This window comes from Camelina sativa, chromosome 20 (assembly GCF_030686135.1).
Source record: "Camelina sativa cultivar CO46 ecotype springtype chromosome 20, ASM3068613v1".
NCBI classification, from domain to species: Eukaryota; Viridiplantae; Streptophyta; class Magnoliopsida; order Brassicales; family Brassicaceae; genus Camelina; species Camelina sativa.
The window spans coordinates 34,168,833-34,189,868 of record NC_141899.1 but is presented as its reverse complement, the minus strand read 5'-3'; the positions used below and the strand labels follow the sequence as shown (position 1 = coordinate 34,189,868).

Sequence of the window (21,036 nt, the reverse complement as noted above, 5' to 3'; positions counted from 1 at the left end):
TCTCTCATGGCATTTCTTTTCTCTTCCCTATAACATATACAAACATTAATAACAGATGGGCGTATGGTACAACAATTTACATAAGAATGTATTCCCTAAATCAAAAATCTTATTATCTCTACTTTTCTTCAGGATTAACTTGCTGTCTGCACCGGGTACACACTCCTGGTAACTCATAACCAAACTGCTACATTTCAGCGGGTTATCAATGTTCTCTTTGTAGCATTTCATCCACGCTTCGTGATCTTCAGAACAAGGCATTGGTTTCGGTTCAGGGATCTTGAACTCTTTCTCCCTCAACTCCTTGGCTTTCTCTGTCACTTCATGAACAAGGTTCTTCTCTACTTTCTCCAGCTTCTCAAGAACCTTCTCACTCTCTTTCGAAACAGACTTTATCAACTCCAACTCCGCGCTTGCTGCTGCTTGTTGCGGTATTGGGAAAGAAAAACGGTGGCTGCATTGGTAACTCTGACATTGGATTCGGCTTCTCTGCATCGTGGTGGTGTGTTTTCGCTTCTTGTTCCACCTTCCTCTGTGGTGACACTTTGGGTTTGGTTTTCTTCGCCTTCCTCTTTGGTTGATCGTTGCCTTCAGCTAGCTGACTGATCAGCTTTGAACTGATCTGAATCGAAAAGTCACCCATACTCTACCAAGTTTGCAAAAACCTGGAAGATGAAATCCATATCAAGAAACACATCAATTTCACAACAAAGCTTGCTTATAATTTTGCCAAGATCTTCAATTCGACTAAACTCTAGCTAACTACCACAGCAACATAAGTTGACTCTTTCTGTACAAGTTCTAGATTATTTAAAGCTTAAGCAATACAAGCGTGCCTATAAGCTAAAGTATGAGTCCAACATTGCTACAAAATACACAATAATGTTTATGAAGACTTAAATCCAGATTCGAAGATATTCTCATCGTCGTAGATACGATACAAACCAAATCGATCCATACGAATTCGAACGAGTGATTCATCGAAATCGATTTAGAACGATTCTGGATAAAAATTTCTACAGAGCAAGGATTCGAAAAAAAAAAAAAAAAAAACCCTAGAATCTTACATCAAGGATCAAAAATTCGAAGCGAGGAAACCAAAATTCACATATAATTGGAGATGAAGATAGTAAAGAGAATCAATATACCTGGAAGGAGAAGAAGATCGGAGAAAGGAACGGTGAACGGCGACTCTCTCTCTCTCTCTTCGCTAGTAAGAAAAAAACTCCGTCGTCGCAGCTACGAAGACGAGAAAGAAGAAACTGAGAGACGCTGGTTCGGAAATGTATGGGCTTAGTTACAAGATAAAAGTGCTATCTTGATCCCAATTTTGCTTATTGGGCATTTAACGCCTTTATATCCTCTGTTTATGTATTCGAAATGTTTTTTTGATCCTTGTTTAATAACTCCACCTTCTTGTCCCGGATATGATGATTATGGTCATTAGTTGAATCCATTAAACTACATTATTACAAAAAAATATAAAAGATCAAAGTTTTTTTTAACCTCAGATTATCAACTTGTTGGAACCATGGGGAAAAAGGCATTTTGCCTCAAGCCCCCAAAATATCCTCCATTCTTTCATACTTTTTTTTTTTTTTTTTTGTGTTTGTGAAATCACATTCAGGTGTTTGTTATCATGTACATAAAAAAAGAACTAAGATGATAATTTGGTAAACACGTTTATTTAAATATAAAAAAACAACTATGTTTTAGTTTTTTTAGATTATTGTTTTGTTTTTAATAATTTATATGTTTCAAATAATTTTTACTTTTATTTTATTTGAAAAATTGTTTTAGAAAAATTTTAAAAAATTTTCACAAAAAAAAAAAAGAAAAAGATATAGTTTAGAAGACAAAAAAAAAAGGATAGGGTAGTTTTCAAAAATATATATCATATATATATAAGGTAATCAATGCATAAGTATGATATATAGGTTTTTGTTTTTTTGGTAGAAAAATAAGAAATATCGACTAAACGAAATGTAATTAATTTGGTGAGGTATAAAATAAGATATAAGTAACTTCATAATTGGCATGTGTTATTTCTATTTTCATAGTAGAGATCATAGTAACCAAAATTTTATGTAGTCGATGGTTGCATAATAAAAATTTTAATTTATTAATAAATATTGAATGGTTGTGAAAGTGATAAACTATTTATATGAGCAGTTATAGTATATAATGTTTTAAAAGATATTTAGCTTTGGTTGGTTGTGCCAATAAAAACGACCATATAATCAACCATAAAGTTCCATGTAATAAAGAGATCAATTACAAGTTTATAAATTGTATTTGTATGAAATAACAAAAATAAAAAATACATGCGGTGTAATAAAAACCAAAACAAATAAGAACAATAAATATCAATAAAAAAATAAATAAAAACCAAAATGACCAACAAAATACAAAAAAAATCCTACAAAAACAAAAACACAAAAATAACCACAAAAACAAAACAATATAACAAAAAATACTGCACAACCAAATTAAAAAAAAAAACAAAAAAATTAACAAAAACAATAAACCACAACAAAATAATAATAAAAAAGCAACAAAAATTAAGCCAGTGTAGCGCAGATAATATCCTAGTATATAGGATATTGTTATTACTATCGAAGATTGATAAACACAACAAAAAAAAAAAAAAAAAAAAAAAAAAGCATGGTTCAAACTCCACAAATTTAGTTCGAAAAGATTCTCTAGCAATAAACGAAGGAAAAATTTCACACAATCTTGGAAGTAACTCAACTAAGATTTTATCTGAAACAGAGACATCCATAAGTTCGTTCAGGCTTGCTGTGTATAATCAATTGTGTTGTCCAAAGCTATTAATAAATAGGTTTCAATAATGGTGTAGAAGGAACTGAGAAACTTTATAAACACAAAGTGAATCAAAATAGAAACCAATGGGCACCATATGAAATCACCACTCAAACCTGGTTGTTGGCAGAAACTATTGATAGGTTCTTAATTAGATGCTTCTATATTTGATCTGAAAATAAAATAAGTCTTTGGTTTATGAGACTTTTGGGTTACTTGAACATGTCTGTCAAGCTAGGGAAACAGTGAAGAATCTCTTCCGTATCTCCTTGTATTCATTAAAACCAGCAAAAGTACTCATTAGAACAATACAAAAGTTACCGAATGATTTTCAAAAGGAAATGTGAGATTTAGACATTTATGTTCAGTTCAAGCTTAATGCTTACATGCATTCGCTTCCTGCTTCTCTCTGCCACTACATAGCTTCCTCCAGATCCTTCACTCAATCATTAACCCCTATTGTCTTCATCGGCTTCACAACGACGTGGAAGAGTGACTGGGTTACAAAGTCGGTTTTCCAGTGATGAACATTCCTCAGAGAGTCGTATACCCCATTCTTTTAATTCAAACTTAGAGTTACCACTACTCATATGACACTGTATATCCACGTGATCATAGTTCACTTCAGCTGGAGAAGCATTTTCTTTCTTTAAAGAGATGCAACAGTCTAATAAAAAAAGAAGACTACCCTTCTGATATACCGAGAAGTACTCTTGTTGATGAGGGAAATCAAAGTGGTTCCCGAGTCTGTCTTTGAACCGACAGTTTACCTTCATAGATACCCCAATGGCACCAAAGGTGGGTTTAGAGTTGAAAACAACCACAGCACAAGCCCTAAATCTGAAGAAAGGTGGAGAGAGCGGGGCTTCAAGTAGAGAGATAGCCAAAGTCGCTCCAGTAGTAACGTAAGTGAAGTATGAAGGCATTTCTTCACCAGACAATATGAGTTTCTCGACAGAGAGTTGTTGAAAGAGATTCTTTAATCAAGTTGAAGCAGTCGATGAAACTGAAATCGACTTTCGGGACAGCATTAACCGGAACTGAAGAGGAAGCCTCCTCGGGGACTGGTAACTTTGTCTCGATATTGTCTGCTTCGATTGCCAAACCACTTGGATAGACAGTCAAATCAGCTCCAGTTAGTGCCCCACAATATTCCAACTCGAGATGTTTCAGTTTAGAAGTGTTTAGGTATACTTATTCTAACTTACTGCATCTTTGCATCACTAGGTATTTGAGCTTAGAGAAATTCTGAAAGACCCCGACCCGGGCGTCCCAGCGTCCGCGGTCACGGCTTCCATTCGGCCCTATCCCTGGCCGAATATCCTTTAACTCGTCCACTTAGCTTTGGCTCACGGCCTTGCTTTGTGGACCTTTATACGCAGCGGAATATAACTTTTTAACCTTAACCCATTCCTTTGTGCTTAGCCATACAACCAACCAACCCCACAGGCTTGCACAGTTTAGGGATGGGGACTTATAGTCCCTTCGGTTCACAGGGATCGGTTGCGTTATCGGCTTCCCGTACCACTCGTGTCCGAAGCTTACCGGACGTACCGTCCGTTGACCTATCGGTCATATCTTGGTACCCCGGTCGACTCGTCGGTCTTGGTATCAGAGCCAGGTCCGATCAAACGATCCGACCCCATAATCGAATCGCCAATCCACGGACCAAGCCGATACTTCCGACTGACTCGTCGACCACCCGACCGATCCATCCGACCTACGGCTCCTATCGTCGATCCTTAGATCGCCTGATCCGACTAGCGATCGAATCACCGGTCGACGCTTGATCGATCCGTCCGTGGACGCAGATCGTCAATTACCATTCGATCGGTCCGACACTATGATCAAACCGTCGATCATCCTGCGGTCAGTTTGACTCTTCGGACGAAACACCGCTTATCCCACGATCGGCTCGGCCCGATTGCCGACCCGTCGCTCGTCTCATCGTACCTTCGATAGAGAGGTAGCGTGCGCATCAGTTCGGACGAGAATACTCGCCGAACCGCACCCCCTTTTCTTCTTAGGCTTCGATGGACGAAGGAAGGATGATGGTGTATGAGAGGCTGGGCGTCCATCCCTTATATAGGACGCCAATGGGTATGTTCCATGAAAGGACACGCCCATTCCTCGCCCCTTTTCGATGGGTCGCGTCTCTTTGAAGAGTCGCACCCTTCCGGTGGTGACCGCTCACGCTACCGAGCTACCACACTCCTCCAGCTCGAGTGTAAGCTGACCGGACTACTCAGCTGGGTCAGCACCGGACCAGTTCACCGAGGTGAGTTGAGCTGATGGCCAGCTGACCTAGATAGTGTACCAGCTGGTGTAGCTCAGCTCAGCTGAGCTAACTAGTTCATCGAGCTTGTTCAGCTCGTTTAGCTCCTATTCCAGCTGATTGAGCTAGTAGCTTAGCTACTTAAGCTCATTTAGCTATCATTTTTCTTAAAACAAATTGCCCCCCTTTAGGATTGCGAGACGCGGGCGTTACAAGTCTACCCCCCTTAAAATGAATTCGTCCTCGAATTCGTTGGGTGTAGAACTTCCCGACCTTTGTCCTTCCCGGACGCGGTCATAATTCCCGACCTTGGTCCTTCCAGGACGCGGTCATAATTTCCGACCTTTAGTCAATAATTCCCGACCGTCTGGTCGATATGCTATGTGTTCGACGTTTTGAACCATCGCTTGATTTACGGGTGCATCTTGGCGAACACATTCCCGTTCCCAAGCATGCTTTCGGTCTTATCAGAGATTTCCATTTCGTCTGAACACATAGCATACTTGCATACGTCCCCACAGGATCGCGCATGCTCTGATACCAACTTGAAAGACCCCGACCCGGGCGTCCCAGCGTCCGCGGTCACGGCTTCCATTCGGCCCTATCCTTGGCCGAATATCCTTTAACTCGTCCACTTAGCTTTGGCTCACGGCCTTGCTTTGTGGACCTTTATACGCAGCGGAATATAACTTTTTAACCTTAACCCATCCCTTTGTGCTTAGCCATACAACCAACCAACCCCACAGGCTTGCACAGTTTAGGGATGGGGACTTATAGTCCCTTCGGTTCACAGGGATCGGTTGCGCTATCGGCTTCCCGTACCACTCGTGTCCGAAGCTTACCGGACGTACCGTCCGTTGACCTATCGGTCATATCTTGGTACCCCGGTCGACTCGTCGGTCTTGGTATCAGAGCCAGGTCCGATCAAACGATCCGACCTCATAATCGAATCGCCAATCCACGGACCAAGCCGATACTTCCGACTGACTCGTCGACCATCCGACCGATCCATCCGACCTACGGCTCCTATCGTCGATCCTTAGATCGCCCGATCCGACTAGCGATCGAATCACCGGTCGACGCTTGATCGATCCGTCCGTGGACGCAGATCGTCAATTACCATTCGATCGGTCCGACACTATGATCGAACCGTCGATTATCCTGCGGTCAGTTTGACTCTTCGGACGAAACACCGCTTATCCCACGATCGGCTCGGCCCGATTGCCGACCCGTCGCTCGTCTCATCGTACCTTCGATAGAGAGGTAGCGTGCGCATCAGTTCGGACGAGAATACTCGCCGAACCGCACCCCCTTTTTTTCTTAGGCTTCGATGGACGAAGGAAGGATGATGGTGTATGAGAGGCTGGGCGTCCATCCCTTATATAGGACGCCAATGGGTATGTTCCATGAAAGGACACGCCCATTCCTCGCCCCTTTTCGATGGGTCGCGTCTCTTTGAAGAGTCGCACCCTTCCGGTGGTGACCGCTCACGCTACCGAGCTACCACACTCCTCCAACTCGAGTGTAAGCTGACCGGACTACTCAGCTGGGTCAGCACCGGACCAGTTCACCGAGGTGAGTTGAGCTGATGGCCAGCTGACCTAGATAGTGTACCAGCTGGTGTAGCTCAGCTCAGCTGAGCTAACTAGTTCATCGAGCTTGTTCAGCTCGTTTAGCTCCTATTCCAGCTGATTGAGCTAGTAGCTTAGCTACTTAAGCTCATTTAGCTATCATTTTTCTTAAAACAAATTGCCCCCCTTTAGGATTGCGAGACGCGGGCGTTACAAGTCTACCCCCCTTAAAATGAATTCGTCCTCGAATTCGTTGGGTGTAGAACTTCCCGACCTTTGTCCTTCCCGGACGCGGTCATAATTCCCGACCTTGGTCCTTCCAGGACGCGGTCATAATTTCCGACCTTTAGTCAATAATTCCCGACCGTCTGGTCGATATGCTATGTGTTCGACGTTTTGAACCATCGCTTGATTTACGGGTGCATCTTGGCGAACACATTCCCGTTCCCAAGCATGCTTTCGGTCTTATCAGAGATTTCCATTTTGTCTGAACACATAGCATACTTGCATACGTCCCCACAGGATCGCGCATGCTCTGATACCAACTTGAAAGACCCCGACCCGGGCGTCCCAGCGTCCGCGGTCACGGCTTCCATTCGGCCCTATCCTTGGCCGAATATCCTTTAACTCGTCCACTTAGCTTTGGCTCACGGCCTTGCTTTGTGGACCTTTATACGCAGCGGAATATAACTTTTTAACCTTAACCCATCCCTTTGTGCTTAGCCATACAACCAACCAACCCCACAGGCTTGCACAGTTTAGGGATGGGGACTTATAGTCCCTTCGGTTCACAGGGATCGGTTGCGCTATCGGCTTCCCGTACCACTCGTGTCCGAAGCTTACCGGACGTACCGTCCGTTGACCTATCGGTCATATCTTGGTACCCCGGTCGACTCGTCGGTCTTGGTATCAGAGCCAGGTCCGATCAAACGATCCGACCTCATAATCGAATCGCCAATCCACGGACCAAGCCGATACTTCCGACTGACTCGTCGACCATCCGACCGATCCATCCGACCTACGGCTCCTATCGTCGATCCTTAGATCGCCCGATCCGACTAGCGATCGAATCACCGGTCGACGCTTGATCGATCCGTCCGTGGACGCAGATCGTCAATTACCATTCGATCGGTCCGACACTATGATCGAACCGTCGATTATCCTGCGGTCAGTTTGACTCTTCGGACGAAACACCGCTTATCCCACGATCGGCTCGGCCCGATTGCCGACCCGTCGCTCGTCTCATCGTACCTTCGATAGAGAGGTAGCGTGCGCATCAGTTCGGACGAGAATACTCGCCGAACCGCACCCCCTTTTTTTCTTAGGCTTCGATGGACGAAGGAAGGATGATGGTGTATGAGAGGCTGGGCGTCCATCCCTTATATAGGACGCCAATGGGTATGTTCCATGAAAGGACACGCCCATTCCTCGCCCCTTTTCGATGGGTCGCGTCTCTTTGAAGAGTCGCACCCTTCCGGTGGTGACCGCTCACGCTACCGAGCTACCACACTCCTCCAGCTCGAGTGTAAGCTGACCGGACTACTCAGCTGGGTCAGCACCGGACCAGTTCACCGAGGTGAGTTGAGCTGATGGCCAGCTGACCTAGATAGTGTACCAGCTGGTGTAGCTCAGCTCAGCTGAGCTAACTAGTTCATCGAGCTTGTTCAGCTCCTATTCCAGCTGATTGAGCTAGTAGCTTAGCTACTTAAGCTCATTTAGCTATCATTTTTCTTAAAACAAATTGCCCCCCTTTAGGATTGCGAGACGCGGGCGTTACAAGTCTACCCCCCTTAAAATGAATTCGTCCTCGAATTCGTTGGGTGTAGAACTTCCCGACCTTTGTCCTTCCCGGACGCGGTCATAATTCCCGACCTTGGTCCTTCCAGGACGCGGTCATAATTTCCGACCTTTAGTCAATAATTCCCGACCGTCTGGTCGATATGCTATGTGTTCGACGTTTTGAACCATCGCTTGATTTACGGGTGCATCTTGGCGAACACATTCCCGTTCCCAAGCATGCTTTCGGTCTTATCAGAGATTTCCATTTCGTCTGAACACATAGCATACTTGCATACGTCCCCACAGGATCGCGCATGCTCTGATACCAACTTGAAAGACCCCGACCCGGGCGTCCCAGCGTCCGCGGTCACGGCTTCCATTCGGCCCTATCCTTGGCCGAATATCCTTTAACTCGTCCACTTAGCTTTGGCTCACGGCCTTGCTTTGTGGACCTTTATACGCAGCGGAATATAACTTTTTAACCTTAACCCATCCCTTTGTGCTTAGCCATACAACCAACCAACCCCACAGGCTTGCACAGTTTAGGGATGGGGACTTATAGTCCCTTCGGTTCACAGGGATCGGTTGCGCTATCGGCTTCCCGTACCACTCGTGTCCGAAGCTTACCGGACGTACCGTCCGTTGACCTATCGGTCATATCTTGGTACCCCGGTCGACTCGTCGGTCTTGGTATCAGAGCCAGGTCCGATCAAACGATCCGACCTCATAATCGAATCGCCAATCCACGGACCAAGCCGATACTTCCGACTGACTCGTCGACCATCCGACCGATCCATCCGACCTACGGCTCCTATCGTCGATCCTTAGATCGCCCGATCCGACTAGCGATCGAATCACCGGTCGACGCTTGATCGATCCGTCCGTGGACGCAGATCGTCAATTACCATTCGATCGGTCCGACACTATGATCGAACCGTCGATTATCCTGCGGTCAGTTTGACTCTTCGGACGAAACACCGCTTATCCCACGATCGGCTCGGCCCGATTGCCGACCCGTCGCTCGTCTCATCGTACCTTCGATAGAGAGGTAGCGTGCGCATCAGTTCGGACGAGAATACTCGCCGAACCGCACCCCCTTTTTTTCTTAGGCTTCGATGGACGAAGGAAGGATGATGGTGTATGAGAGGCTGGGCGTCCATCCCTTATATAGGACGCCAATGGGTATGTTCCATGAAAGGACACGCCCATTCCTCGCCCCTTTTCGATGGGTCGCGTCTCTTTGAAGAGTCGCACCCTTCCGGTGGTGACCGCTCACGCTACCGAGCTACCACACTCCTCCAGCTCGAGTGTAAGCTGACCGGACTACTCAGCTGGGTCAGCACCGGACCAGTTCACCGAGGTGAGTTGAGCTGATGGCCAGCTGACCTAGATAGTGTACCAGCTGGTGTAGCTCAGCTCAGCTGAGCTAACTAGTTCATCGAGCTTGTTCAGCTCCTATTCCAGCTGATTGAGCTAGTAGCTTAGCTACTTAAGCTCATTTAGCTATCATTTTTCTTAAAACAAATTGCCCCCCTTTAGGATTGCGAGACGCGGGCGTTACAAGTCTACCCCCCTTAAAATGAATTCGTCCTCGAATTCGTTGGGTGTAGAACTTCCCGACCTTTGTCCTTCCCGGACGCGGTCATAATTCCCGACCTTGGTCCTTCCAGGACGCGGTCATAATTTCCGACCTTTAGTCAATAATTCCCGACCGTCTGGTCGATATGCTATGTGTTCGACGTTTTGAACCATCGCTTGATTTACGGGTGCATCTTGGCGAACACATTCCCGTTCCCAAGCATGCTTTCGGTCTTATCAGAGATTTCCATTTCGTCTGAACACATAGCATACTTGCATACGTCCCCACAGGATCGCGCATGCTCTGATACCAACTTGAAAGACCCCGACCCGGGCGTCCCAGCGTCCGCGGTCACGGCTTCCATTCGGCCCTATCCTTGGCCGAATATCCTTTAACTCGTCCACTTAGCTTTGGCTCACGGCCTTGCTTTGTGGACCTTTATACGCAGCGGAATATAACTTTTTAACCTTAACCCATCCCTTTGTGCTTAGCCATACAACCAACCAACCCCACAGGCTTGCACAGTTTAGGGATGGGGACTTATAGTCCCTTCGGTTCACAGGGATCGGTTGCGCTATCGGCTTCCCGTACCACTCGTGTCCGAAGCTTACCGGACGTACCGTCCGTTGACCTATCGGTCATATCTTGGTACCCCCGGTCGACTCGTCGGTCTTGGTATCAGAGCCAGGTCCGATCAAACGATCCGACCTCATAATCGAATCGCCAATCCACGGACCAAGCCGATACTTCCGACTGACTCGTCGACCATCCGACCGATCCATCCGACCTACGGCTCCTATCGTCGATCCTTAGATCGCCCGATCCGACTAGCGATCGAATCACCGGTCGACGCTTGATCGATCCGTCCGTGGACGCAGATCGTCAATTACCATTCGATCGGTCCGACACTATGATCGAACCGTCGATTATCCTGCGGTCAGTTTGACTCTTCGGACGAAACACCGCTTATCCCACGATCGGCTCGGCCCGATTGCCGACCCGTCGCTCGTCTCATCGTACCTTCGATAGAGAGGTAGCGTGCGCATCAGTTCGGACGAGAATACTCGCCGAGCCGCACCCCCTTTTTTTCTTAGGCTTCGATGGACGAAGAAAGGATGATGGTGTATGAGAGGCTGGGCGTCCATCCCTTATATAGGACGCCAATGGGTATGTTCCATGAAAGGACACGCCCATTCCTCGCCCCTTTTCGATGGGTCGCGTCTCTTTGAAGAGTCGCACCCTTCCGGTGGTGACCGCTCACGCTACCGAGCTACCACACTCCTCCAGCTCGAGTGTAAGCTGACCGGACTACTCAGCTGGGTCATCACCGGACCAGTTCACCGAGGTGAGTTGAGCTGATGGCCAGCTGACCTAGATAGTGTACCAGCTGGTGTAGCTCAGCTCAGCTGAGCTAACTAGTTCATCGAGCTTGTTCAGCTCGTTTAGCTCCTATTCCAGCTGATTGAGCTAGTAGCTTAGCTACTTAAGCTCATTTAGCTATCATTTTTCTTAAAACAAATTGCCCCCCTTTAGGATTGCGAGACGCGGGCGTTACAAATTCTCAATCCACCGAGGAACCTCTTCTATTGCTGTTTCTTCTAGATTGACCGATAGATGAGATGTTTCTTGAAATATCAGGAAAGGTCCTCAACCGTGAGCATCCATTGAGATTGAGGCGTTCGAGAGATTCAAGATTGATTCCAGTTGGAAGAGTCACCAGATTTGCGCATCGCGTAATTATCAAATCCGTCAATTTATTTAGATTCTGAATAGAGAAGGGAAGCTCAACCATGCTCGGGATATCCGAGAGAAACAGCACAGCCAAAGAATCGGGAAGCGTCGTCACCATGCGTATAAGCCGCTGAACCAAAAAAAAAAAAAAATTAGATGTTAAACAAAATGACATCAAATGAAGTCCCCATCAAATTAAACCAATAAAATCTACTTCCTCTGTTTAGCAGATAATTCTATTACATTATTCACAATTTAAAATTATGCTGTTGAAGTTTGAAAAGTAGTAAATTTAAAAACTATTGACATTGGACTGGATTAATCTGTACGATTTGAAAATATTGCTAGCTAACATCCAATGCAAGATTTCTCTCGCCATACTATATAAAAACATTGAGAATATGTTAATAATTAACTATAATGGTATTGAACAATAGTTTAGCTCCTAAACAAACTTAAACACATCACTCATCAAACTCAACTTAAAACAATAATGATTTCTCAAAAATCGTTAGTAAAGGAGGTTTAGGAAACGTTAGTTTTTGAACTACATACAATACCTGCATTCCCTGCCCTAGCTTCTCACCCCTTATCTTTTCCACACGAAAGTCAATAAGATTCTCAAGAGTGAAACGTGAGCATTCCTTGAGATGGAGACATTTGGGAGATTCGAAGTTCATGCCGATTGGAAGAGCTTCCAGATTTCTGCATTCTAACATTCCCAACTCTGTCAGTTCATTGAACTTCCGAATAGAGGAAGGAACCGCCACCCAACTCAAGCAATTCCCAAGATAAAGTTTCTCTAGACTGGTGGCCATTGAAAGATCTGGGATTTCTTTTAGATTTTCAGATCCCCACAAGTTAATCTCCCTGAGACATCTAGGCCTCTGTACTCAACAAAAAACACAGTGCAAGGTAGAAGTTACACATCACGTAACATGATTGTCATCACGCAACGAACGATATAACAGTTATTCTCAAAACTTACCCGAGTTCCTTCCCACAACTTTTCGAGCTTGCTATTCTCCATTTTCAGCTTGACGAGTTTTTCAGGTCGAAAATTAGAAGGCATACTTTTCATTGGATATCCGTCCCACCACAATAATCTGCAAGGAGCAGCTCAATGTCATCTTTTTCTCGAAATTGAAGAGACAAGCGATGTAGCGAAATAGTAATTTGTCATTATCATATTCTAACCCATAAAACAGAGCTTGTTCATATTCTATGGTCTCTCGAATGTCTCATTTCCTAGATTCTTAATTAGATCTAACATTGTTCTCGCTATCTTAACATAGCAAGATAAGATAGCGAGAACAATGGGTGGACTTCAAGAACCACAACTGATTTAAATTTTAACTACAGTCCACAGACATAATAGAGCTGAAGAATCGATTCATAGTTTCTGTTTCATAACTGCTTTGAAACTGGAGAGGAGGTTTGTTTAGAATTACCAATTGGACCAGTTCCTTAGTCAATGACACGATCAATGTGGAGCTTACATAATAGATGGTTACCTAAATAACATTGAAGTTTCTTGAAGAAGGAATGTTGCAAGGGGAATTCCCACATGATCCTAATAGGACGCACTCTCCTATAGTCCAATGTATCTTGCAGACTGGGTGCATATCATCAACTCAGTAGTTTCTTGAGTAGTCCTCCCATCTTCATCTGCAGAAAATAATCTAGTCAACTATTTTGTCTAATAGTTTCCGTTTGTCCAGACAAAGAATCATTGGACATCAACAGTAGTCTATGTAGTTTATCACAAATGCTTACCACCGGCAGTTTCGTCCTGCTACTCTTTCTCTTTACAGCCCTATCTCCACTTAAGAACCTCTTTTAGACTAGATCTTGACTTAATCATCACCACAAAAGTCAAAACCATGTTTATAGCCTCTATTCTTACACTAAGATCAGATGTTTAATCCGACCTTCTCGCGTCACAAGTCAAAATTCCCAAGTCACTTTTCTACCAATAATCCCCACAAGAACACGTTCCATCCTTAAAATGATGAAACCGACTTGAATCCCTTAAAACAATCTCACGTCCCACAACTCTTGAGATTAACTTAATCACTGAGTGGCAATCTTCACAAACCCGTAGATTTTTCATCACCGTGATTGTACTTCCTTCAACTGTATTAATCAACCCAAATGCAATAGCAAGCCTTTCACTGTGATACCACAACATCTCTTCTTTCTGTTCATCTTCTACATCATGCAAAGCAGATCTAAAATCAGGAACATAGCCAAGTTCCTTCAACTTCTCTTTCAGAAACTCTAACTTCTCATATAGTCTCACGCAATGTGGTCGATCACCGGAAAAGAAATCATGCTTTTCCCCTTTAAGCACAACCCAACTGCTCCCAGGTTTCTTCATGATCCCCTTCTGCTTCATCTTAACTCTCAATTTCGATACATTCGACCATCTACCAGCAGAAGCATATATATTTGACAACAAGACATAAACAGCGCTTGATTTCAAGTCCAGATCAAAAATAGCAGCAGCAGCTTTCTCGCCTCTGTCTACATCAGAATGCATCCTACAAGCACTAAGCAAAGCCAGCCAAACCATTTCATTAGGTTTCACAACCATGCTCTCGATAAGTTCTTCTGCTTCTTTTAGTTCCCCGCATCTTCCCAATATATCAACCATACAAGTGTAGTGTTGAATCTTTCTCTCGATATGACTTACTCCGCTTGACATGTAATCGAACAGCTTTCTTCCTTTCTGTAGGAACCCACAATGGCTACAAGCAGAGAGCAAGCCAGTGAAAGTGATCTCATCTGGCTCTTTGTTTAGGCGAATCATTTGACCGAATATGACAAACGCCCACTTTCCTCGTCCATGCTGCGCGCAGCCTACAATAATGGAATTCCATGACACAATGCTCTTCTTGAAGATTTCAATGAACACTGAAACGGCATCGTTCACATTTCCACAATCGCTGTACATCACAACCAAAGAATTACCCACAAAGGCATCAGTTCCTAAACCAAGCTTCACAGCAACTCCATGCATCTCCTTACCCCAATCCAATGTTCCCAAAGCAGAGCAAGAGTTTAATCCACTAGCAAATGTCGATTGATTTGGTAAGATACTGTTTCTTAACATCCCAGAGAATATACTCAACGCATCTTCGTGCTTTTTATTCAGACTATAACCTGACAGTAGAGCAGTCCACACAGCAACTTGTTCATGAACCTTCTCGTCAAACACCTTCCGAGAATCCTCTGTTCTTTTGCAGTTTGCATAAAATGTTATGAGCGAAGCAGATACATACTCTTCATATAAAAACCCAGACTTGATGATGAAGCCATGAACTTGTATACCCATATGAAACGCTGGAGCATTTGCACAAGCGGTGATTACACAAGTGAACGTTCTTGAAGTAGATTTTATGCAACAACGCAACATGTTCTTGAACAAATCGAGAGCTTCTCCACTCCTCTCATTCTGGTCTAACCCACAGATCATTGTCGTCCACGAAATCACATTCCTCCGAGGCATTTGCTTAAACAAATTCAAGGCATCGTCTACTTTACCAAACAGTAAATACCCATGAACCATCGCGTTCCACGCTGCAGTATCTTTCACAGGCATTTGATAAAACCATCTCTCCGCTTGATCAACCTTACCGAAACGAAAACACCCATTCACCATCACAGTCCATGAAACAACGCTTCTCTCAGGCATTTCATCGAACAGCTTCACTGCAGTATCCATATCACCACACTCTACACAACCACTGATCATCGAGTTCCATGAGACAACATCCCTCACAGGCATTTCGTCGAACAGATTCAACGCATCAACCAATCTATTGTTTCTCGTGTATCCCGAGATCATCTTAGTGTAAAGACTCACATGAGGAGATGGAACCTGATTGAAAATCTCTCGTGCTTGGTCGAGTCTTCGGTTCAACAAGTGATTGCATATCGAAACTTCACGATTCTGAAACTCCTTAGCAACCGAGAAGCTTCTGTACCATTTCTCATGGACAACATGAGAAATTGAGAATCTCGAAATGGAGAAAGCTCGAAACTTGAATCGCTGAAAGATGGCGGCGCTACTCATACTTGTAACGGCCACAAACAACGTCGCTTTCTCACAAATCAGCAACGGTTTGAAACTATCATGTGATTGTATCACTGTCTACTAATTTCGTTACGCTTGAACAATAAAACTTAGTTTCAATCAAATTGGCTTTGCTTTGTTTCATTTCGAGGGTATGACAAAATTTGTAGTAGATTGAAGATTCAATTCTTACTTTACGTTGTGTAGATTCTGAATTAATCATATCATAAAACGAGAACCAAAGTTATAAAATCTTCAAAAGACAAAAAGATTATCCGAAATAGTCTAACGACAGATAAAAAGTAAAACCCTATAGGGCTTTTTCACTCGTCTTCCTGGCTACGCAACCTAGCAAGCCTGTTGGAAACAACAACGTCTAGCTGAGAAGCTCTCTCAACTATGGCCTTTCTCTTCTTTGTTGAGACATTGTGAGCAATCTCTGCACAGTAAGTCCTGAGAAGAAGTCAAAGCAAAACACAATCATGAGAATTTGCTCAAGAATCTCTACCACATTCCTCTGGTTTAAAACTAACTAAATCATAATAGAGTTACCTGTTGTGCATCATGAGTAGCTCGAGCTCAGAGATGTTGTGAACAACGAATTTCTTGAATCCATTGGGGAGGTAGTGACGGGTCTTCTTGTCAGATCCGTAACCAACATTGGGCATCAAGGTGACACCCTTGAACTTTCTCCTCACCCGGGAGTCAATACCCTTAGGCCTCCTCCAGCTTTCCTGAACAATAAGAAATTGCAAGACAACAAAACAATCAGAGAATGAAACATTAGAGAATCAAATCAAGCTTACTGACGAATGATATAGAATGAGAAATGTCAACAGGGTTAAAGTAACAGTAAGCTTATCAAATCAAAAGCAAACTGTGTCGCAAGACCTGTAGTAGTTTCACTTTTTGCCCGTAAAAAAACGAAGTAACCAGAAACAGATTTTAGAATTCTGGCTACCAGATACCACAGGGCATTTATATAGATGCAAAATCTCATAGCCTAATGCATCATACTGAAACAATCTATAAAGCCTCGGTTTTTTTCGACTATAACATTGTCTCACTATAGAGTAGAAGAAATCATTTTTTTCTCACTATCAAAGTCTAAACTCCAGAGAGTACGAACGAACAACCTATGAGATAAAGCTGAATCTCTAAACCTGTAATCAAAAAAGGTGGTTTACCTTGACGGTGATTCTGCGATCACTCTGGGGTCTGATGAACTTGGCAGACCTCTTCTTCACGACCTTCTTCCTAAGCAACGGAACCGCCATTTTTTACTCCTCCTTCTCTATAGAATCATCAAAAGGCACAGAAGCGTGAGAAGAACCATCGATTGCAATACACATAAACTAGCACAAGGATGTGATTCAGAGAGCGTGAGAGAGAAAGAGAGCTTACGGTGATGAGAGCTTCCGCCGCCGCTAATGTGAAAAGATGTCTTTTGGTAGACTGAAGTTTTCTTATAAATATATAAACTAGGGTTTCTCTGTGTGATGTAGGGGGTCAAAAATGTAATTTTGTAAAAGATCAGAGACTGGGTCGACAGAATCAACGGCTAGATCTTTAAGTTACTCTAAACGCACAATCAACGGTTGGATCTTAGTTCTTATGTTTTTCAATAGAGGGATTACAACTTTTTTGCACAAAACTAATAAATTTTTTTTAAAAATTAACCTTTTTTTTTTCTCTCTTGTTGAGTAATGTGTTCTTTGTATGTCTTTATCTTTCCATAATCTTTTAAGCTTTAAGATGTGAGGACAATAAACTAAGTAGCACAACAATATACATGTTCTAAGCTGTGATGTTCATCAAACAGATCTTAGCTGATGAAGAACATTCACTCAAGACTCGGTAAATATCAGAACGAAACTCAAACGAGTTTGGTTCTGACGGTACAGACTCAACCCACTCCTTTTCAACCTTCTGAACATGAGAATTCATCTTCATTACAGCTTCAAACTCGATTTTTCCCTTTAATCTCTTCAGAAGTTTCATTGAGAAAGTCATTTCGAGGTTCTTGACTTCAGATTCTTCGGTCACCTGGATCCCAATCTCAGCACCTTTTGCCCTAGCAAATCCAACCAGCATCGGATTGATGTGATATTGTGAAGGTTCTGGTTTTGTTTCAATGCTGTGCACCTATGAGATTGTCAACATCTTAAAGTTTAATGCCTTTAACCAATTTGAAGAAGAAAATTAGAAAGGACGAGACTTTTCTGGATATTAGTCAGATGAAATAGAGAAAATCGATGATGTACCTGAAGATAATCGATTCCCAGGGTGGAAAGAGAGTCTGTAATTCCATGTGAAGCAAGGATGCTCAAGACTCCACCAGAGCCAACCGGGGACTTAAGTATCTCCCATGGAGATTTCATCAAAATCTTGTGCTTTTTTGGTTCCTCTGGTGAGCTGCTAACTACTGGAAGCGTTTCTTCTTTGAGAAACCAGATCTATATATTAGTAAAAGCATGTATCTTGTGAGAATCTGATAGCCGAAATGCAAAACTATTCTCAGAGGAGTTCAAGCCTTAACCTTTTCTGACTCGAATCCAAAATGATCATTGTCCTGAAATAGCTTCTGCAGAGCTTCAATGTTATGTTCAGGGGAAAGTATGACAAGTGGCACGCAAGAGCGATCTTCTTCCTGCACATATAACCCGACAGTTATCATGTAAAATCATAACTAAAATGACATGAACATCTTATAGGTAGTAAATTATGCATCAGCTAACCTTTATGAACCTCTGCTCCTCATCAAGTAGTGTGTGAAGGTACGAGATTACACCATTCACATCTTCTGGTTTCTCGTGATCATTGAGAACCAAACAAATAGAAACTTTACCCTCAGAGAGTAGACTTTGCCCTTGTTGAAGGTAACTGAAGTTATCACCCATTTTCTCTTTGCTTGCATCAAAACTAAGGCATTCTCGTGACACATTCAGAGTACATTCTGATGCTCTAGCTCTCAGAGTATTGATTTCCTCAATTACATCCAATCTATTTCATCAAGATTCAAATGAAAACTGAGAAAACACGCTTCTCGCAATGGTTGGGAAATTTTATTAAGTTAATTTACCTCTTTGATGAGGTGCCAATGCTTTGCAAAGCTTTCTGAAGCAGTGTGGAGTTTACATCAAGGATATGATCAGCAAGTAAATTCCTTTGAGACTTTTCTCCAAACCTTAATCCATCAAACACATGATTTTGCTCCAATTCACATAACTTCTTTTTAGCAGCAATAAGACGCTTCTGCTGCTTTTTTCTTTCTTTCCATTCCTGAAATGACACAGAACACAAGAGTATAAAAAGATCAAGAAAGATCACAACTGGAAAGTCCATAAAGACTGGTCAATCTCAAGAGTGAAGAAGAATATGCCTCACAAGCTGCCGCCTTTCTTTCTTGGACCGCTCATCTGCTCGCATATTCACCTCGAGGAGTCCCTTCGGGGGAGTTATATACATCTCCTTTCTTTCTAAATCAACATCAGGAACAATTGCGTCTACAAAAGGTATCCACACAAGCTGATTAGTCTTTGCACTCCCGTTGCAGACTTCCATGGATGAGTCAAGCAAAACGTGTAGAAGATCATTTCCTCCATTGTCGAAAATATTAGCAACAGTTCCAACAAGTTGACCGGTCTCCTGTACATAGATAACTGATTTAGAGCATAGACATTTTTCATATTTTCGATATTATTATATAAGAGGCAAAAACCCACATATACCTTGAGAAGAACTCTCATGCCTACAAGATCACGAGTGTAAAACTCTCCTTCGTCAAGCTCAGGACGATCATCTTCCTCAGCAAGCAGAGTTGCACCAACGAGTTGTCTCACCTGAAGGAAACAAAACCCACAAAAAAATTTAATTTTAACAAATAATGTTCAAATTGTCTCTACTAAATCTCTCATGGATCACTAAACTACCTGATCAACATCGTCCAATCCTTGAAACTTGAGAATCCAACTCTTCTGCGCAGGATGAGGTCTTCCTTCAACTAACTCAACCTCATCAATCTTATCTTGTCCCATCAATTGTTGTTTTAACCATCTTCTACCAGGCTAATGATGCAATCACGCCAATGGTAAAACAATGTCAAATACTATAAAGTGAGCATTTTTTTTTTCCAGAAAGAAGGACACACAAAATTCTCTCAATATAATACCTTAGAGAAACGTAAATCAGGGAAATCAGTGTTTGGTTTAATGCAAATCTCCCCTTGTAGGCCATGAACACCAGACAAGAACCCAACCTCAACCAAATCTAAGCCACTGTCACTACTGGTTTCAACTGCTTCTTGAGTAGCTTAAGATCAAAAGAAAAAAGAGAGCCAATCAAAACCAAAATTATAATCAATTCAATGATAACAGCGTCTCAAAACCTAAATTTCCTTAAGTTTCCACAGCTTGTAAAAAAGAACCCAGAAAAGCAAAGCAAGTATAAACCCAATAAACAAAATTAGTTACCGGTGCTACGAACGAGGAAGCTGGATTTCCCACGAGCTCTCACGAGACTGAAGTGACATTTGGTACGAGACAGAGCCGAGACGGGACGAGATAGTTCGAAGTTTTGGAAACGATGGGAATTATTGGGATTGAATAGTTGAATTGGTGTGAAAGTAATTGAGGTCGAAGAACAGAGAAGCGAAGCTCTCAGCATTATCTCTTCTCTCTCTCTCTCTAAGCAATAGAGATACGACGAATGTCGCAACAACAACAAACAGATCCCAGCTTTACCGAACCTGTTTAAAGACTCTGTATAGTCCGGAGGGTTCTCATGTTCGTGTCATCATGTGTCCATGTCTCACGTGTGAGCACTTAAGTTTGGTAGGTTCAGATTGTATTTTCTAGTGGCTCGCTCGTGCGTACCTTAGGATTTTATCAGCCTTGGAAGCAGAAGTAGAAGAGATTTGGTGGGCTGATAACATTATTTGTTACAAAACGGATAGGTTTATGACATCACCAACAACAAGGCATGAACTGCAGTTCAACCTAACACGACATGACACACTCAGCTTGTTTTGTTATTATTTTCTGTTTTGTTGATAGCTCACCATTTTTAACTATCGAGTAAGATAAACGGAGGCGTAGTTTTGTTTCATTTTCAATGGAGAAGGAAGAAATCTGTTTTGATGTAACCTTCATAGATAAAAGAAACGTTCCTAAGACTATCAAAGAACTTTTAAAGGTTTCTA

The 21,036-nt window shown here is 43.0% G+C and overlaps 4 protein-coding genes and 1 pseudogene across 7 annotated transcripts; all 5 read right to left on the bottom strand.

Moving 5' to 3' along the window:
* Window positions 1–12: 12 nt before the first annotated feature.
* Window positions 13–1,280, bottom strand: LOC147919834 (uncharacterized; annotated as a pseudogene). Its single transcript, XR_015592067.1, has 2 exons — window positions 1,149–1,280; window positions 13–665 (listed from the first exon to the last, which is right to left on the bottom strand). The product of XR_015592067.1 is annotated as an uncharacterized LOC147919834 (transcript).
* Window positions 1,281–3,272: 1,992 nt separating this feature from the next.
* On the bottom strand, window positions 3,273–3,749 carry LOC147919833 (protein VARIATION IN COMPOUND TRIGGERED ROOT growth response-like). The gene has a single exon (XM_087504122.1). The coding sequence runs from the start codon at window positions 3,747–3,749 to the stop codon at window positions 3,273–3,275; it is 477 nt and encodes a 158-aa protein (XP_087360248.1).
* Window positions 3,750–11,748: 7,999 nt separating this feature from the next.
* Window positions 11,749–16,032, bottom strand: LOC104771907 (pentatricopeptide repeat-containing protein At5g46460, mitochondrial). 2 transcript variants are annotated; one of them, XM_087505205.1, is made up of 5 exons: window positions 13,535–15,938; window positions 13,273–13,426; window positions 12,747–12,864; window positions 12,319–12,645; window positions 11,749–11,888 (listed from the first exon to the last, which is right to left on the bottom strand). In XM_087505205.1, the coding sequence occupies exon 1, from the start codon at window positions 15,834–15,836 to the stop codon at window positions 13,728–13,730; it is 2,109 nt and encodes a 702-aa protein (XP_087361331.1). In that variant the 5' UTR covers window positions 15,837–15,938; the 3' UTR covers window positions 11,749–11,888; window positions 12,319–12,645; window positions 12,747–12,864; window positions 13,273–13,426; window positions 13,535–13,727. The 2 variants fall into 2 exon arrangements, with proteins under 2 accessions (XP_087361331.1, XP_010494826.1); XM_010496524.3 differs by lacking the exon at window positions 11,749–11,888 and having other exon boundaries at window positions 12,152–12,645; window positions 13,535–16,032.
* Window positions 16,033–16,042: 10 nt separating this feature from the next.
* On the bottom strand, window positions 16,043–17,378 carry LOC104771906 (large ribosomal subunit protein eL32z). The gene is made up of 4 exons (XM_010496523.3): window positions 17,241–17,378; window positions 17,024–17,130; window positions 16,389–16,570; window positions 16,043–16,289 (listed from the first exon to the last, which is right to left on the bottom strand). Exons 2-4 carry the CDS (start codon window positions 17,111–17,113, stop codon window positions 16,160–16,162), a joined length of 402 nt encoding a protein of 133 aa, XP_010494825.1. The 5' UTR covers window positions 17,114–17,130; window positions 17,241–17,378; the 3' UTR covers window positions 16,043–16,159.
* A 188-nt stretch (window positions 17,379–17,566) lies between these two features.
* LOC104771905 (uncharacterized) lies at window positions 17,567–20,833 on the bottom strand. 2 transcript variants are annotated; one of them, XR_015592349.1, is made up of 10 exons: window positions 20,309–20,736; window positions 20,008–20,147; window positions 19,769–19,903; window positions 19,568–19,678; window positions 19,219–19,484; window positions 18,919–19,118; window positions 18,575–18,839; window positions 18,376–18,486; window positions 18,101–18,292; window positions 17,567–17,981 (listed from the first exon to the last, which is right to left on the bottom strand). XR_015592349.1 is itself a non-coding variant. In XM_010496522.3 (10 exons), the coding sequence occupies exons 1-10, from the start codon at window positions 20,499–20,501 to the stop codon at window positions 17,634–17,636; spliced, it is 1,956 nt and encodes a 651-aa protein (XP_010494824.1). In that variant the 5' UTR covers window positions 20,502–20,833; the 3' UTR covers window positions 17,567–17,633. The 2 variants fall into 2 exon arrangements, 1 of the variants encoding a protein (XP_010494824.1); XM_010496522.3 differs by having other exon boundaries at window positions 19,224–19,484; window positions 20,309–20,833.
* Window positions 20,834–21,036: the final 203 nt, after the last annotated feature.

What these genes read in the sequence shown, in the direction of transcription:
- LOC147919833 (XM_087504122.1), bottom strand. Translation starts at nt 3,749, where the DNA reads ATGCCTTCATACTTCACTTACGTTACTACTGGAGCGACTTTGGCTATC.
- LOC104771907 (XM_010496524.3), bottom strand. Translation starts at nt 15,836, where the DNA reads ATGAGTAGCGCCGCCATCTTTCAGCGATTCAAGTTTCGAGCTTTCTCC.
- LOC104771906 (XM_010496523.3), bottom strand. Translation starts at nt 17,113, where the DNA reads ATGGCGGTTCCGTTGCTTAGGAAGAAGGTCGTGAAGAAGAGGTCTGCC. An exon ending in ATCGCAGAATCACCGTCAAG is followed by an intron (nt 16,571 to 17,023) that starts GTAAACCACCTT and finishes CTTATTGTTCAG; the next exon opens with GAAAGCTGGAGGAGGCCTAA. An exon ending in CTACTCATGATGCACAACAG is followed by an intron (nt 16,290 to 16,388) that starts GTAACTCTATTA and finishes ACTTCTTCTCAG; the next exon opens with GACTTACTGTGCAGAGATTG.
- LOC104771905 (XM_010496522.3), bottom strand. Translation starts at nt 20,501, where the DNA reads ATGCTGAGAGCTTCGCTTCTCTGTTCTTCGACCTCAATTACTTTCACA. An exon ending in CTTCCTCGTTCGTAGCACCG is followed by an intron (nt 20,148 to 20,308) that starts GTAACTAATTTT and finishes TTTGATCTTAAG; the next exon opens with CTACTCAAGAAGCAGTTGAA. An exon ending in TTGGATTCGAGTCAGAAAAG is followed by an intron (nt 18,293 to 18,375) that starts GTTAAGGCTTGA and finishes ACTAATATATAG; the next exon opens with ATCTGGTTTCTCAAAGAAGA.